Raw genomic sequence first — 14433 nt, forward strand, 5'->3', positions numbered from 1 at the left:
ACAGTGTTCTCCTTTCTCAGGAACTGAGTGCATCCCTGACCATAGATTGTCTTTACTCTCAAAGAATCGGAGTGCATCCCTTACCTTTAAGTCCTTTTCTCCTTCCTCAGAACCAAAATGTGTTTTCACTATAAGACAGTCTTCTTTTTCCTCAGAACCCCTCACTATCAAACTGCCCCCCCCCCCATAACCTGAGTGTTCCCATCACCATCTAATGGTCTTCCCCCTCCCAAAATTTGAGTGCACCCCTCATCATCAGAATGTTATCCACCTTTAGAACCTGAGTGTGCCCCTCACCATCAGACTGTCCCCTTCTTCCGCAGAACCTGAGTGCACTCCTCACCCTCAGACTGTAATCCCTCTCGTCAGAACTTGTGTGCACCGCTCACAATAGACTCTTTCCTTCCACAAAACCTGATTATTTCCTTCACCTTTAATGGTCTTCTCCTTCCTCCAAACCTGAGTGCACTATCACTATAAGTATTAGTATCTTCCTCAGATACTAAGTGCATCCTTCACTATCCGACGGTCTTCTACTTTCTGAGAACCTAAGTGTGCTTTAACCGTAAGACGTCTTCTTCCTTCTATACTAGGTGCATCCCTGGTTATCAGGCAGTCTTTTTTCTTTTCAGAATCTGAGTGTGTCCCTCACCATCAGACTGACGGCACCCTCCCTATAACCCGAGTGTGCCCCTCACCATCAAACTGTCTTCTCCTTCCTCAGAACCTGCGTGCATCCCTCATCCTCGGGCTATAATCCCTCTCCTCAGAACTTGTTTGAACCCCTCACCATAGACTGTCTTTCCTTCCACAGAACCTGATTATGTCCCTCGCCTTTACTGTAGACTGTCTTCTCCTTCCTCAGAACCTGAGTGTGCTTTTACCAAAAGACTTCTTCCTTAGATACGAATTGTATCCCTCACTATCAGGCAATCTTTTTCTTACTCAGAATCTGAGTGCGCCCCTCACCATAGAACTGTCTTTCCTTCCACAGATTATGTTCCTCACTTTTAGATGGTCTTCTCCTTCCTCAGAACCTAAGTGCGCTTTCACCATAAGACTTCTTCCTCAAATACTAAGTGCATACCTGGTTATGAAGCAGTCTTTTTTTTTTTTTCAGAACCTGTGTCCCTCACCATCAGACTGCCTGCCCCCTCCTCATAACTGGAGTGTGCCCCTCACCATCAAACCAACTTTTCATTTTTTAGAACTTGCATGCTCCCCACAGCAACATTATTTCGCCCCTTAAAACTGAGTGCTCTTCTCACCATCTGTCTTCCATCTCCTAAAACCTGAGTGCGCCCCTCACTATCAGGCAGTCTTTTTCTTCCTCAGAACCTGAGTGCGCCCCTCACTAGCAAACCGTCTTCTCCTCCTCAAAAACTGCTCCTTCAGAACCTGTGTGCCTCCCTCACCATCAAACAATCTTCTCTTGGGGTTTGGCGTCTCCCATTTGAAACATATATTCCGCAATGGAGTGCTCCGTTCCTTTGATGCACTGAGGGAGGCTTTTCGTCTTCCTCGGTTCATGCTGTTCTACTATTTCCAGCTACAACATGCCGTCAGGGCCCAGGCGGGGGAAGACATTTGGGTTCATTCGCCTGCACCAATATTTCACTTTATGTCCACAGTCCGTGAATTTAAGGGATTTATCTCACATTGTTATTCCCTATTGATGGGGTCTTTTATGGATCGTCATCCGCTACGTATGGTCCCCCACTGGGAGCGGGATGTGGGAGGTTTTGAGGATGAGCAGTGGGAGGAGGCCCTACAGGCTGTGCAGCCGAGTTCCCTGAACATGGCTCAGCGACTGTCTCCGCTATATATTGTGTATAGAACCCACTACACTCCGGCCAGGTTACATAGGATGGGAAGGAGAGATTCTCCCACGTGTGGCAGGTGCATGAGGGATCATGGTGACTTGCTGCATCTCCTCTGACGGTGCCCCAAGCTCCATATTTATTGGAGGGATGTGCTTAGGACACTTTCAGGGGCCTTTGGGGCTCAGGTGCCGGAGGATCCTAAAGTTTGCTTGCTGGGCATCCTGAAGTGGTGTCCAGGCCCCGGTGCCGGCTCTGCAGGTCATTGGCCGGGTGCTGTTTCAGACGAGAAAGCTGATTTTGCGGCACTGGATATCTCCAAGGGCTCCTTTGGTCAAAGAGTGGATTGCTACAATGGGGGACACACTTCGATTAGAAAAATATATCTATCAACATAGGGGCAACCCTAGTAAATTTGACACGTTGTGGGCTCCATGGTTGGCCGTGCCAGGCTTGGCCCTGGTGGACCTGGTTCTTAATAATATCTTGGTGGGGGTGGTGTGAGTACTAGGGGGCATGGCCATGCTGGATGCTATCTCCTGTTCAGCCTCTACCTAAGTGTTTGGGTGGGGGGGGGGGCGGTGAGGGCGGCTGGGATGGACATATACCTACTTCTCCTGTTGGTTAGAGTGTATTCACTGTGTGGCGGCTATGCTATCGCTGTATGTTATTCCTTTATGCATTTGAACATTGCGGATTGTGCTGGGTGTGCTCTGGACTCTGTTTCTATGTTATGTTTTTGTTTGAATATTTCAATAAAGTTTTTTCTTGATAAAAAAAAAAAATCAATCTTCTCCTTCCTCAGGACCTGAGTGCACCCTCACCATCAAATGGTCTAGTCCTTCCTAAGAACCTGAGTGCACCCCTCACCATATTCTGCTTCTTCAGAACCTGAGTGCGCGCCTCACCATCAAACCGTCTTCTCCTTCCTCAGAACCTGCATGCACCCCTCAGAATCAGACTGTTTCCCCCTAGAAACTCTCCTCACCATCTGTCTTACATCTCCTAAAACCCGAGTGCGCCCCTCACCATCATACGGTTTTCCCCACTTCTAGAATCTTATTGCTCCCCTCACTATCAGACTCACCATCAGAGTGTCCTCCATATTTGTAGGTTACACCATCAAACACCCATGATCCATTTAGGGCTGGGGGAAAACAGTGGCTGCGGAAGGTCTGCTTCTGTTGGGCTGATAGATAGGAGAAATAGGGTGTCACACATATAGTATGTTATTTAATATTATGACTATAGTTTAACATAATAATGATGATAGTTTCACTGTTGTTCACAGTCAGAACAAACAAAGATTTTTCATTAGGTTTGAAATTGTTTAATGTTACATGCCATCATTTCTTATCTGGACTTGCAGTGTGTGTGTCCATAGACTTTATAGGGCAACACAGAAGCCCTCAGCCTGAGATCACCAGGGAAGACCACAGCAAATAGTGGGGTTCATTTAACAAAACTGGAGAGTGCAAAGTCTGGTGCAGCTGTCAATAATAGCCAATTAGCTTCTAACTTCATCTTTTTCAATTAAGCTTTGACAAAAAAACCTAGAAGCTGATTGGTTTTTATGCAGAACTGCACCAGATTTTCAGTTTTAGTAAATCAACCCCTAAATGTCCAAACTTTCCTGCAAAGGAACACCAGTGAAACTTCATCTCCAACTTGTCTGATCTTAGTATCCATGCAAGAATGGTCCATCCTTACATGGCTGGTTGTACACAAGAGATTCAAAACCATCTATGGCTGGCTTTAGGGCTGTTTGAAGCTAGCGTAAAAATGAGATGGTCAAAACTTCAAGCTAAAAAAGGACAGATTGGGTGAGGCGATCATTATACAGAGTGGAGTCACACACAAGGAGCACCCCTACACTTACTTTGTGGTGACACATTCATTACATTTTAAGATTTACCTACAGACACCGAAGCGTCAAGAACTGCAAGACGAGCCTCCTTCAGACCGAGACCCAGATAACTGGAACAACAACAATGGCATTAATTTCTATCAGCAAAGGCTTCTAAAGGGAGCTGACCTACGGCACAAAAGACCCACCTACGTGTGTAGAGGCGATATGTGCTATTGAACAACTCAAAGGAAGCCAACGACTCCTGTGGAGTTTCATCTAATGTAGCCTGAAAAGATCAAAAAGAGAAAGGACCAGTCTACTAAAGAGAGCGACAGACAGCAGTCAGTGTTGTACATAGAGGAAGAAATAAACACTTACTTTATTAAGAGGAAGAAATGTAATCTGTGTAGATGCTCCACCCAGATCCAAAGTGCCCACACTATGATCTCCATGTAACCGACCTAGAAGGTAGCAGAGAGTGACCTGATGGAACCCCCATCTACACATACTGGCCAGGCTGTACCCCCACCTACATTACACACAGACATACTGGCCAGACTGTACCCCCAGCTACACAACACACAGACCAACTGACTAGACTGAACCCCTACCTACATTACACACAGACATACTGACCCAACTGTACCCCAACCTAGACTACACACAGACATCCTGACGCAACTGTACCCCCACCTAAACTACACACAGGCCCAACTGTACCCCAACCTAGACTACACACAGACATCCTGACGCAATTGTACCCCCACCTAAACTACACAGAGGCCCAACTGTACCCCAACCTAGACTACACACAGACATCCTGACGCAACTGTACCCCCACCTAAACTACACACAGGCCCAACTGTACCCCCACCTACACTACACACTAAAATACTGGCCCAACTGTACCCCCACCTACACTACACACAGACATACTGGCCCAACTGTACCCCCACCTACACTACACACTAAAATACTGGCCCAACTGTACCCCCACCTACACTACACACAGACATACTGGCCCAACTGTACCCCCACCTACACTACACAGACATACTGACCAAATTGTACCCCACCTACACTACATACAGACATACTGGCCCAACTGTACCCACACCTACACTACAGACAGATATACTGGCCCAACTGTACCCCCACCTACACTACACACAGACATACTGACAAGACTGTACCCCCCTCTACACTATACACAGACAAACTGACCAGACTGTATCCCCACCTACACTACACACAGACAGACATACTGGCCAGATTCTACCCCCACCTACACTACACACAGACATACTGGTCCAACTGTACCCCCACCTACACTACAGACAGACATACTGGCCCAACTGTACACCCACCTACACTACACACAGACATAATGGCCAGATTATACCCCACCCTACACTACACACACACATACTCGCCCAACTGTACCCCCCTCTACACTACAGACAAACTGACCAGACTGTACCCCCACCTACACTACACACAGACATAATGGCCAGATTGTACCCCCACCTACACTACACACAGACATACTGGCCAGATTGTACCCCCACCTACACTACACACAGGCATACTGGCCAGATTGTACCCCCACCTACACTACACACAGAAATACTGACATGACTTTACCACCTACCGTACCCTACACTACATACATACTGTACCCCCACCTACACACAAACTGACCCACCTATACCCCCACTTACTCTACACACAGACATATTGACCTGAGTGTAACTCCACCTGAACTACACAGACATATCGACCTGACTTTACTTTGCACTACATGCAGGCATACTGATCCAACTGTACCCCCACCTATACTACATGCAGGCATACTGATCCAACTGTACCCCCACCTATACTACATGCAGGCATACTGATCCAACTGTACCCCCACCTACACTGCATGCAGGCATACTGACCCAACTGTACCCCCACCTTCACTACATGCAGGAATACTGACCCAACTGTACCCCCACCTACACTGCATGCAGGCATACTGATCCCACTGTACCCTCACCTACACTGCATGCAGATATACTGATCCAACTGTACCCTCATCTACACTGCATGCAGGCATACTGATCCAACTGTACCCCCACCTACACTGCACGCAGGCATACTGATCCAACTGTACCCTCCCCTACACTGCATGCAGGCATACTGATCCCACTGTACCCCCACCTACACTGCATGCAGGTATACTGATCCAACTGTACCCCCACCTACACTGTATGCAGGCATACTGACCCAACTGTACCCTACCTACACTGCATGCAGATATACTGATCCAACTGTACCCCCACCTACACTGCATGCAGATATACTGATGCAACTGTACCTCCACCTACACTGCATGCAGGCATACTGATCCAACTGTACCCCCACCTACACTGCATGCAGATATACTGATCCAACTGTACCTCCACCTACACTGCATGCAGGCATACTGATCCAACTGTATCCCCACCTACACTGCATGCAGATATACTGATCCAACTGTACCCCCACCTACACTGCATGCACGCATACTGACCCAACTGTACCCCCACCTACACTGCATGCAGGCATACTGATCCCACTGTACCCTCACCTACACTGCATGCAGATATACTGATCCAACTGTACCCTCATCTACACTGCACGCAGGCATACTGATCCAACTGTACCCTCCCCTACACTGCATGCAGGCATACTGATCCCACTGTACCCCCACCTACACTGCATGCAGGTATACTGATCCAACTGTACCCCCACCTACACTGTATGCAGGCATACTGACCCAACTGTACCCTACCTACACTGCATGCAGGCATACTGACCCAACTGTACCCCCACCTTCACTACATGCAGGCATACTGATCCCACTGTACCTCCACCTACACTGCATGCAGGCATACTGACCCAACTGTACCCCCACCTACACTACACACAAATACTTGACTATACCCTCCACTTACACCATAAGCAAGGAGGTTTCCTGCCTATGTTTACCTGTCAGAAAGTTTACACTGATCCAGGCTAATATTCCTAAGGAGAAAAAAAAACACAAGAGACAAAAAGAATCCCGTGAGAACCCGGAGGGAAGGTACCTTTAGTCTACAATGTGTATAAATCCCATCCTACAAGGAACAAAGCAATGTTCTAAAGATCTCTAGAGAGGTCACTGATGGAAAAATCTGCAAAAAATATCAATAAGTATTAATCAGGGAGTAGTTGGGTCAGAGTAATGTTCTGCAGGTCTCTAGAGATCAGTGCTGGAAAATCTGCAGAATATACATTCACCGGCCACTTTATTAGGTACACCTGTTCAATTGCTTGGTAACACAAATTAATAATCACTCAGTCACATGGCAGCGACTCAATGCATTTAGGCATCTAGACGTGGTGAAGACGACTTGCTCAAGTTCAAACAGAGCATCAGAATGGGGAAGAAATGCTTTTTTTCTGTGTTATGTGACATATTTTTGTGTTTTCACCTTCATCGGTTCCATCCAAAATGGTGACGCTGTTTTCCGGTACTAGAAAAGGAGACGATTTGAAGACTTTCCGCACCTAAATAGAATGAGCATGAGATCCAGTCAGGACCTAAAAAAACATCCCATCTATTCACCTACCTAAGCTATGTACCCAGGTCACTTAACCAAGCCATGTACTCAAGTTGCAAACCCAAGCCATATACCTAAAGCACATATTCAAGCCACGTACCCAGGCTACATACCCAATCTTAATATATACAAGATACATACTAAAGCCGAGTAACCAGACACACATATTTAGGCTGTGCACCCAGGCCATGCATGCCCTCCTCCCGAGGCACATATACATATGACAGGAACCCAGGCTATGCATCCAGACCATATTCTCCTCTTTCCCATGATGGATGCATTGTATTCTGAAAATTGCTGCACTCCCAGCCCAACCACAGTGTAGATATTAATACGCAACAGCCTCAGACAGCGGTCCTTTATAGGCTTCATCCGTCTGACGCATTTTGCATTTAGCTCCTTCCCAGCCATGTACAAAAGTCATATACCCAAGCTATATACCCTGACTTGCACCCCTCTCTCATGCCATGTACCCGTCTCACCTCGGAGATCAGGCCTTCAGCCTGGTGTACAGGAAGCAGTCGGAAGCCAGCAGTAGCTTTCAGTATCAGAGGAGTTTTCTGCCAGTGAGAAGATGGGACAGCGTCTTGTGCCAGCTGAAGTAAGGAACGCACAGCATCTGCACCCTGCAAGAAATGGAGGAAGCTCATCTCTCTGCTCTAGTGATGGACTTAGAGTCTCACAAGACTTTCCATCAATCTTTAAAGTAATTGTAAATAGTGATCGACCGATATCGTTTTTTTCATTGCCGATACCGATATTTTGGTCATTGCATACCGGTATCAGCCGATATCTGCCAATATTTTCGGACATTTTTTTTTCTGGTACTCTTGTGGAGGGATCTGAGGGTCTAAAAGACCCCCCCAAACCCCTCCTCTGCACTTAAAAGCATTCAAAACGCCAAGTTTGGCTGTTTTGAATGCTGTCATTTTTCTGAATCTGGCGGCGAGTACCCGGAAGTGATGTCATGACACCACCTCCAGGTTTTTACATAGGGACCCGATCAGAGCCGAATGCGGCTTTGATCGGGTCTTCGGCTGCCGTGCAGGCTGGTTGCTTGGGTCTTTCGGTGGGACAGGAGACCCGGGCGAGCCGCGGAAGGTGGCGGGGGGGAACGTCCCCTCCTGCTCCTTGTAATGACAGTCGAGCGGCTTCTCAGGCACATCGGTTGTCATTACAAGACAGCCGACCGTCAGCTATGGACGCCGGTACCGGGGAGATGCCTCTAGCTGCAGGCATCACTCCGGTACAGCACTTTCCCGAAATATCGGCAATATCGGTAACCTCAGGGGCCGATTCCGATATATCGGGGAAAGTGCAGATCGGCCCTCGATATATTGGCTTTGCGATAATCGATCGATCCCTAATTGTAAACCCTTACATATACCCATTGAAGTGACTGGCCTCAGGTGATACAAGGTGGTGTTGCGGCTGCACAGAGAGGTGTAGGATCTGTAAGAGGAGTTCTGCCCTTCTCTCTGCTGCAAACTGCTGAGAAGGGGGGGGGGGGGCAAAGACGAGCCTTTCTGCAGCGGCACAGAGGAGTGCAGGATCTGGCAAAGGAGTTCTGTCGTCTCTGCTGCCAACTACAGAGACAAGGTGGGGGCAGAGACAAGGGGGGGGGTGCCGCAGCTGCAGGAGAGGTGCAAGGGCCACATGAAATGGCCTGGGGGGGCCACATTCGGAAACCGTAACAGTTTTTTTTTTTTTTGTTTAGGGTAACAAACGCTTTAAAGCGGAGTTCCGGCCCCCTTAAAAAATTAAAAGTCAGCAGCTACAAATACTGTAGCTGCTGACTTTTAAATAGCAGAACTTACCTGTCCAGGGAGCCCGCGATTTTGGCACCCAAAACTGACTAAGGTGTCGGCTCTTGGGTGCCGCCGCAGCCATCCAGAGTAAGGGAACCCGGCTTCACTGCTGGTTCCCTACTGCGCATGCGCAAAGCCCGCTGCGCTTTGTAATTGGGCCGGTGGCGGAGGAAAAAGGAGGGGGCCGAACATCCGAGGGACAGCGCCACGGCGCTGTCTCCCAGGAAGTGGGGAAGGGTACCTGTCAAAAACAGGTATCCGCTCCCCCCGCCCCCATGAAAGGTGCCAAATGGGGCAACGGAGGACGGGGGGGAAGCAGATCAGCGGAGTTCCACTTTTGGCTTTAAGTACAACCAGCCTGTTGTAATGTCATGAAATCACTGCCGGCGGATATAGCTTCCAGTAGAGATCATTGTCTTCTGCCAGCATGGAAGACTCCCCGCCGGCAGACCACAATAGCCCTGCGGGAGGGATTCACTCATCAACACTGCCTGTGTTGATGGGGGAATTGAGCAATTTTCTTTTCTTCTGGAAGAAAGGAAAATAACATAATTTATGGGCTGTCTTAGTTACCAGCCTTAAAAGCTTGCAAAAAAAATTAAAATCTTTAGAACAGTTTCTGTTCTAATTGCTCTCACGGGTATTAAAATAAAGCTTTGCTTCAGAATGACACCCAGTCCATTGTTCCTGGGGAAAGAAGGGAGCGGTTTGTAAAGCCAGGAAAATCCCTACTGCCAAGTAGAAATAAACCCGAGTATTGAAGGTGAAGACTGATATTAAAAACAAACAATAGGAGGTATAGAATTCACAAGAAGAAATGTTCATACATACCTTTGCAGCTTATAAAGGGAAATACGAGTCCCTGCTGTCGGGGGTCACTATTTAATTGATATGTCTTATTAGCCCCCAGTCCATATGGACCATTTTTATGGTCATTTTAAATGCAGTAAAAGAGGGGCTGTTGGACATTCACCTAATTGACACAATTCAACTTTAAGTGCCTGTTCACACTTATGTGCTGCAAGTATGGTGCAACTTCGCATTGCCATTTCTGCTTCTTGTCATTTGCGATTTCAATGCAAATTTAGTGCAAATTTGTGAGGGGATTGGTCACATCTGCGATTTTATTTCTATAAAACCTAGGCAAAAAGAAAAAAAAATTGCAGTGATGTAAACACTGGACTGCAATTTTAATCCGGTCCCATAGAAGTCTATGGAGCAGAAATTCGCACCACACTAAACCCGCACACCACGTATACACTATACTGTCAAAAGTATTGGGACGCCTGCCTTTACACACACATGAACTTTAATGGCATCCCAGTCTTAGTCCGTAGGGTTCAATTTTGAACCGGCCCACCCTTTGCAGCTATAACAGCTTCAACTATTCTGGGAAGGCTGTCCACAAGGTTTAGGAGTGTGTCTATGGGAATGTTTGACCATTCTTCCAGAAGGGACATTTGTGAGGTCAGGCACTGATGATGGACGAGAAGGCCTGGTTTGCAGTCTTCACTCTAATTCATCGCAAAGGTGTTCTATCAGGTTGAGGTCAGGACTCTGTGCAGGCCAGTCAAGTTCCTCCACCTCAAATTCGCTAATCCATGTCTTTATGAACCTTGCTTGTACAAGTGACAATCTATCTTAAGGCTAAGTTCACATGTAGGCGTTTTGGGGCGTTTTTCTGCTCTAGGATCAGCTCAAAAAACACCCAACAAGACAAATCCTATTCATTTCAATGGCCCCTGTTCACATCTGAGCGTTTTGATGTTTTAAGCAAAACGCCCAACGCTCAAAAAAGTACATGAGCTTCTTTTTAGGCAGATTACAGGCATTTTTATTTTTTTCCATTGGTCACTTGTCAACCTAAAAACGCCTGCACAAAAACGCCTGTAAAAACGCCTGTAAAAGGCCTGAAAAATCGGCCATAAAAACGCCTGAAAAAAACCCTAAAAAAACGCCTGTAAATAGCAACGCCAAGAGGTGAACGTAGCCTAAGAGATAATTACCCTTCCCACATATATAAGGAACTGGGAATGCATACCACAGAGTCCTCCAGCATTGCGAGCACAACACATATTACTCCAGGATTAATATCTTTATGGTTAATGGTAAGCCTCTCCTTGGCTTTTTTTTGTGGAATTTGGGAGGCAGTATTGCCTAGTATTCTTTATTATTATATTCTATTCTATGTTTAGTCTGTACCTCTTGGAGGGATTTCTTTCCTTTGCCCTGTCTTGGACAAACCATTCCCACATATGGGGAGATATAGAGGCACAGATCAGAGAGATACAGTGCATTGCGAAAGTATTCGGCCCCCTTAAACTTTTCGACCTTTTGTCACATTTCAGGCTTCAAACATAAAGATATAAAACTGTAATTTTTTGTGAAGAATCAACAACAAGTGGGACACAATCATGAAGTGGAATAAAATTTATTGGATATTTCAAACTTTTTTAACAAATAAACTGAAAAATTGGGCGTGCAAAATTATTGAGCCCCTTTACTTTCAGTGCAGCAAACTCTCTCCAGAAGTTCAGTGAGGATCTCTGAATGATCCAATGTTTACCTAAATAACTAATGATGATAAATAGAATCCACCTGTGTGTAATCAAGTCTCCGTATAAATGCACCTGCACTGTGATAGTCTCAGAGGTCCGTTTAAAGCGCAGAGAGCATCATGAAGAACAAGGAACACACCAGGCAGGTCCGAGATACTGTTGTGGAGATGTTTAATGCCGGATTTGGATACAAAAAGATTTCCCAAGATTAAACATCCCAAGGAGCACTGTGCAAGCGATAATATTGAAATGGAAGAAGTATCAGACCACTGCAAGTCTACGAAGACCTGGCCGTCCCTCTAAACTTTCAGCTCATACAAGGAGAAGACTGATCAAAGATACAGCCAAGAGGCCCATGATCACTCTGGATGAACTGCAGAGATCTACAGCTGAGGTGGGAGACTCTGTCCATGGGACAACAATCAGGGAAGATGGTTAAAATTGATGGGAAGACGGATGGAGCCAAATACAGGACCATTCTGGAAGAAAACCTGATGGAGTCTGCAAAAGACCTGAGACTGGGACGGAGATTTGTCTTCCAACAAGACAATGATCCAAAACATAAAGCAAAATCTACAATGGAATGGTTCACAAATAAACATATCCAGGTGTTAGAATGGCCAAGTCAAAGTCCAGACTTGAATCCAATCGAGAATCTGTGGAAAGAACTGAAAACTGCTGTTCACAAACGCTCTCCATCCAACCTCACTGAGCTCGAGCTGTTTTGCAAGGAGGAATGGGCAAAGATTTCAGTCTCTCGATGTGCAAAACTGATAGAGACATACCCCAAGCGACTTACAGCTGTAATCGCAGCAAAAGGTGGCGCTACAAAGTATTAACTTAAGGGGGCTGAATAATTTTGCACGCCCAATTTTTCCGTTTTTTATTTGTTAACAAAGTTTGAAATATCCAATAAATTTCGTTCCACTTCATGATTGTGCCCCACTTGTTGATTCTTCACAAAAAAATACAGTTTTATATCTTTATGTTTGAAGCCTGAAATGTGGCAAAAGGTCGAAAAGTTCAAGGGGGCCGAATACTTTCGCAATGCACTGTATGTGATCCTGTTGGGTGACCTTCTAAAGCCCCTCTTGGAGAAGGGCATTTTTTGGCATGCTATGGATATTGGCAGATGTTTAATACATGTAAGTAGAAAAAAATTCTCAAAATGTATGGATTGGAAATTATTTAATGTGACATAAGTTTTAGAAAGTTTTGGTAGCTTTTTTTTACATTTCAGGGTGGTGATAAATATCCCTGATGAAGATAATTCATTGATTTTCAAAACGGCGTTAGATTTTCCTCTACACATAGAACTGTTATTGAACCATTGGGAATATACAGTTTCTTATGTTATTGGGTATCACCACCGAATGTACTATTCACGCCAAACTCTGTCTTAATGTTTTTTTAGGGATAACTCACAAACCTCATGGAGGTCTATTTTATTTGATGAAAAATAAAATTTGTAACTTTTTATATAAGATATAGTTTTCTTGATTATATTGGTTGCCGTGAAAAAATGCAGCCGCCATTGCCGGTAAGGGAACCCGGCAGTGAAGCCTTACGGCTTCACGGGCGGGTCCCTACTGCGCATTCGCGAAGCGCGCTGCGCATTCCTACTGGGTCGGCAGCGGAGGAGGGAGGAGGGGGCCGGCTTCCGAGGGAGGGCGCCAGGGCGCTGTATCCCGGAAGTGGGGAAGGGTACCTGTCAAAAAGGGGGTGAAAGCGCCTGGTATTTAAGCGGTTAAGGATATTTCTAATCTAATCAATGGTGATGTAGATAATTTTATTTGACAAATGTTACTAGTGTATTATAAATCATCATCAGTTTATCATGGCTGGATTGAAAAATGTAAAATAATTCCGCTCACCTTCTCTGGCTGATTGGCATAAGCAGAGAGACCTGGCTTTACCGACTCAAAGATTTCTCCATCCAGCTCCAGAGGAGAACCTGAATAATGGAGGAAATGAGACCAGCTAATCACAGTTATGAAGAGCGCAAATCCAGAGCAAATCAACTTCTGAGCAGCAATAAACGTGGACTCATACAACAGCACCCTGAAGTTTTAGTAGAGAGGCACAGACCACCATGGAAAGGAGAGAAGAAAGCTTAGTAATTGATGAAACAAATATGGTACAGGGATTTGTCATACCTATAGGTTTATGAGCTTCAGGATGGGACACATCTTTACATTCATTAACTGCCAGGTTGGATACATCTTTACATATATGAACAGCAGTGCTGGCCCATTTTTAAGTTTATAACCTACCAGGTTGGGTGTACTGGTAAGTTAATGAACTGCCGGGCTGGGTATATTGGTAAGTTTATGAACATGCCTGGGAATACTGGTAAATTTATGAACTGCCACGTTGAATATACTGGTAAGTTTATGAACTGCCACGTTGGGTATACTGGTAAGTTTATGACCTGCCACTTGAGTATACTGGTAAGTTTATGAACTGCCAGGTTGGGTATACTGGTAAGTTTATGAACTGCCACGTTGGGTATACTGGTAAATTTATGAACTGCCACGTTGAATATACTGGTAAGTTTATGAACTGCCACGTTGGGTATACTGGTAAGTTTATGACCTGCCAATTGAGTATACTGGTAAGTTTATGAACTGCCAGGTTGGGTATACTGGTAAGTTTATGACCTGCCAGGTTGGGTATACTGGTAAGTTTATGACCTGACAATTGGGTATACTGGTAAGTTAAGAACTGCTCGGTTGGGTATACTGGTAGGTTTATAAACTGCAAGGTTGGGTA

General features: G+C 45.7%; 1 protein-coding gene across 2 annotated transcripts in view; it reads right to left on the reverse strand.

Moving 5' to 3' along the window:
* The window catches only part of ENTPD5 (ectonucleoside triphosphate diphosphohydrolase 5 (inactive)), a 35818-nt gene that overhangs the window by 5676 nt on the left and 15709 nt on the right, over positions 1-14433 (reverse strand). For both annotated transcript variants that reach the window (XM_082242493.1, XM_082242492.1), the window contains exons 3-10: positions 13536-13615; positions 7778-7921; positions 7167-7242; positions 6682-6717; positions 4048-4130; positions 3876-3955; positions 3736-3797; positions 2908-3009 (exon numbers count right to left, since the gene is read on the reverse strand). In XM_082242493.1, the coding sequence (XP_082098619.1) occupies positions 2908-3009; positions 3736-3797; positions 3876-3955; positions 4048-4130; positions 6682-6717; positions 7167-7242; positions 7778-7921; positions 13536-13615 (663 nt within the window). The remainder of the gene's footprint in view (positions 1-2907; positions 3010-3735; positions 3798-3875; positions 3956-4047; positions 4131-6681; positions 6718-7166; positions 7243-7777; positions 7922-13535; positions 13616-14433) is intronic.

The sequence above is a fragment of the Pelophylax lessonae genome (genome assembly GCF_965119305.1).
Source record: "Pelophylax lessonae genome assembly, chromosome: 13".
NCBI lineage: Eukaryota > Metazoa > Chordata > Amphibia > Anura > Ranidae > Pelophylax > Pelophylax lessonae.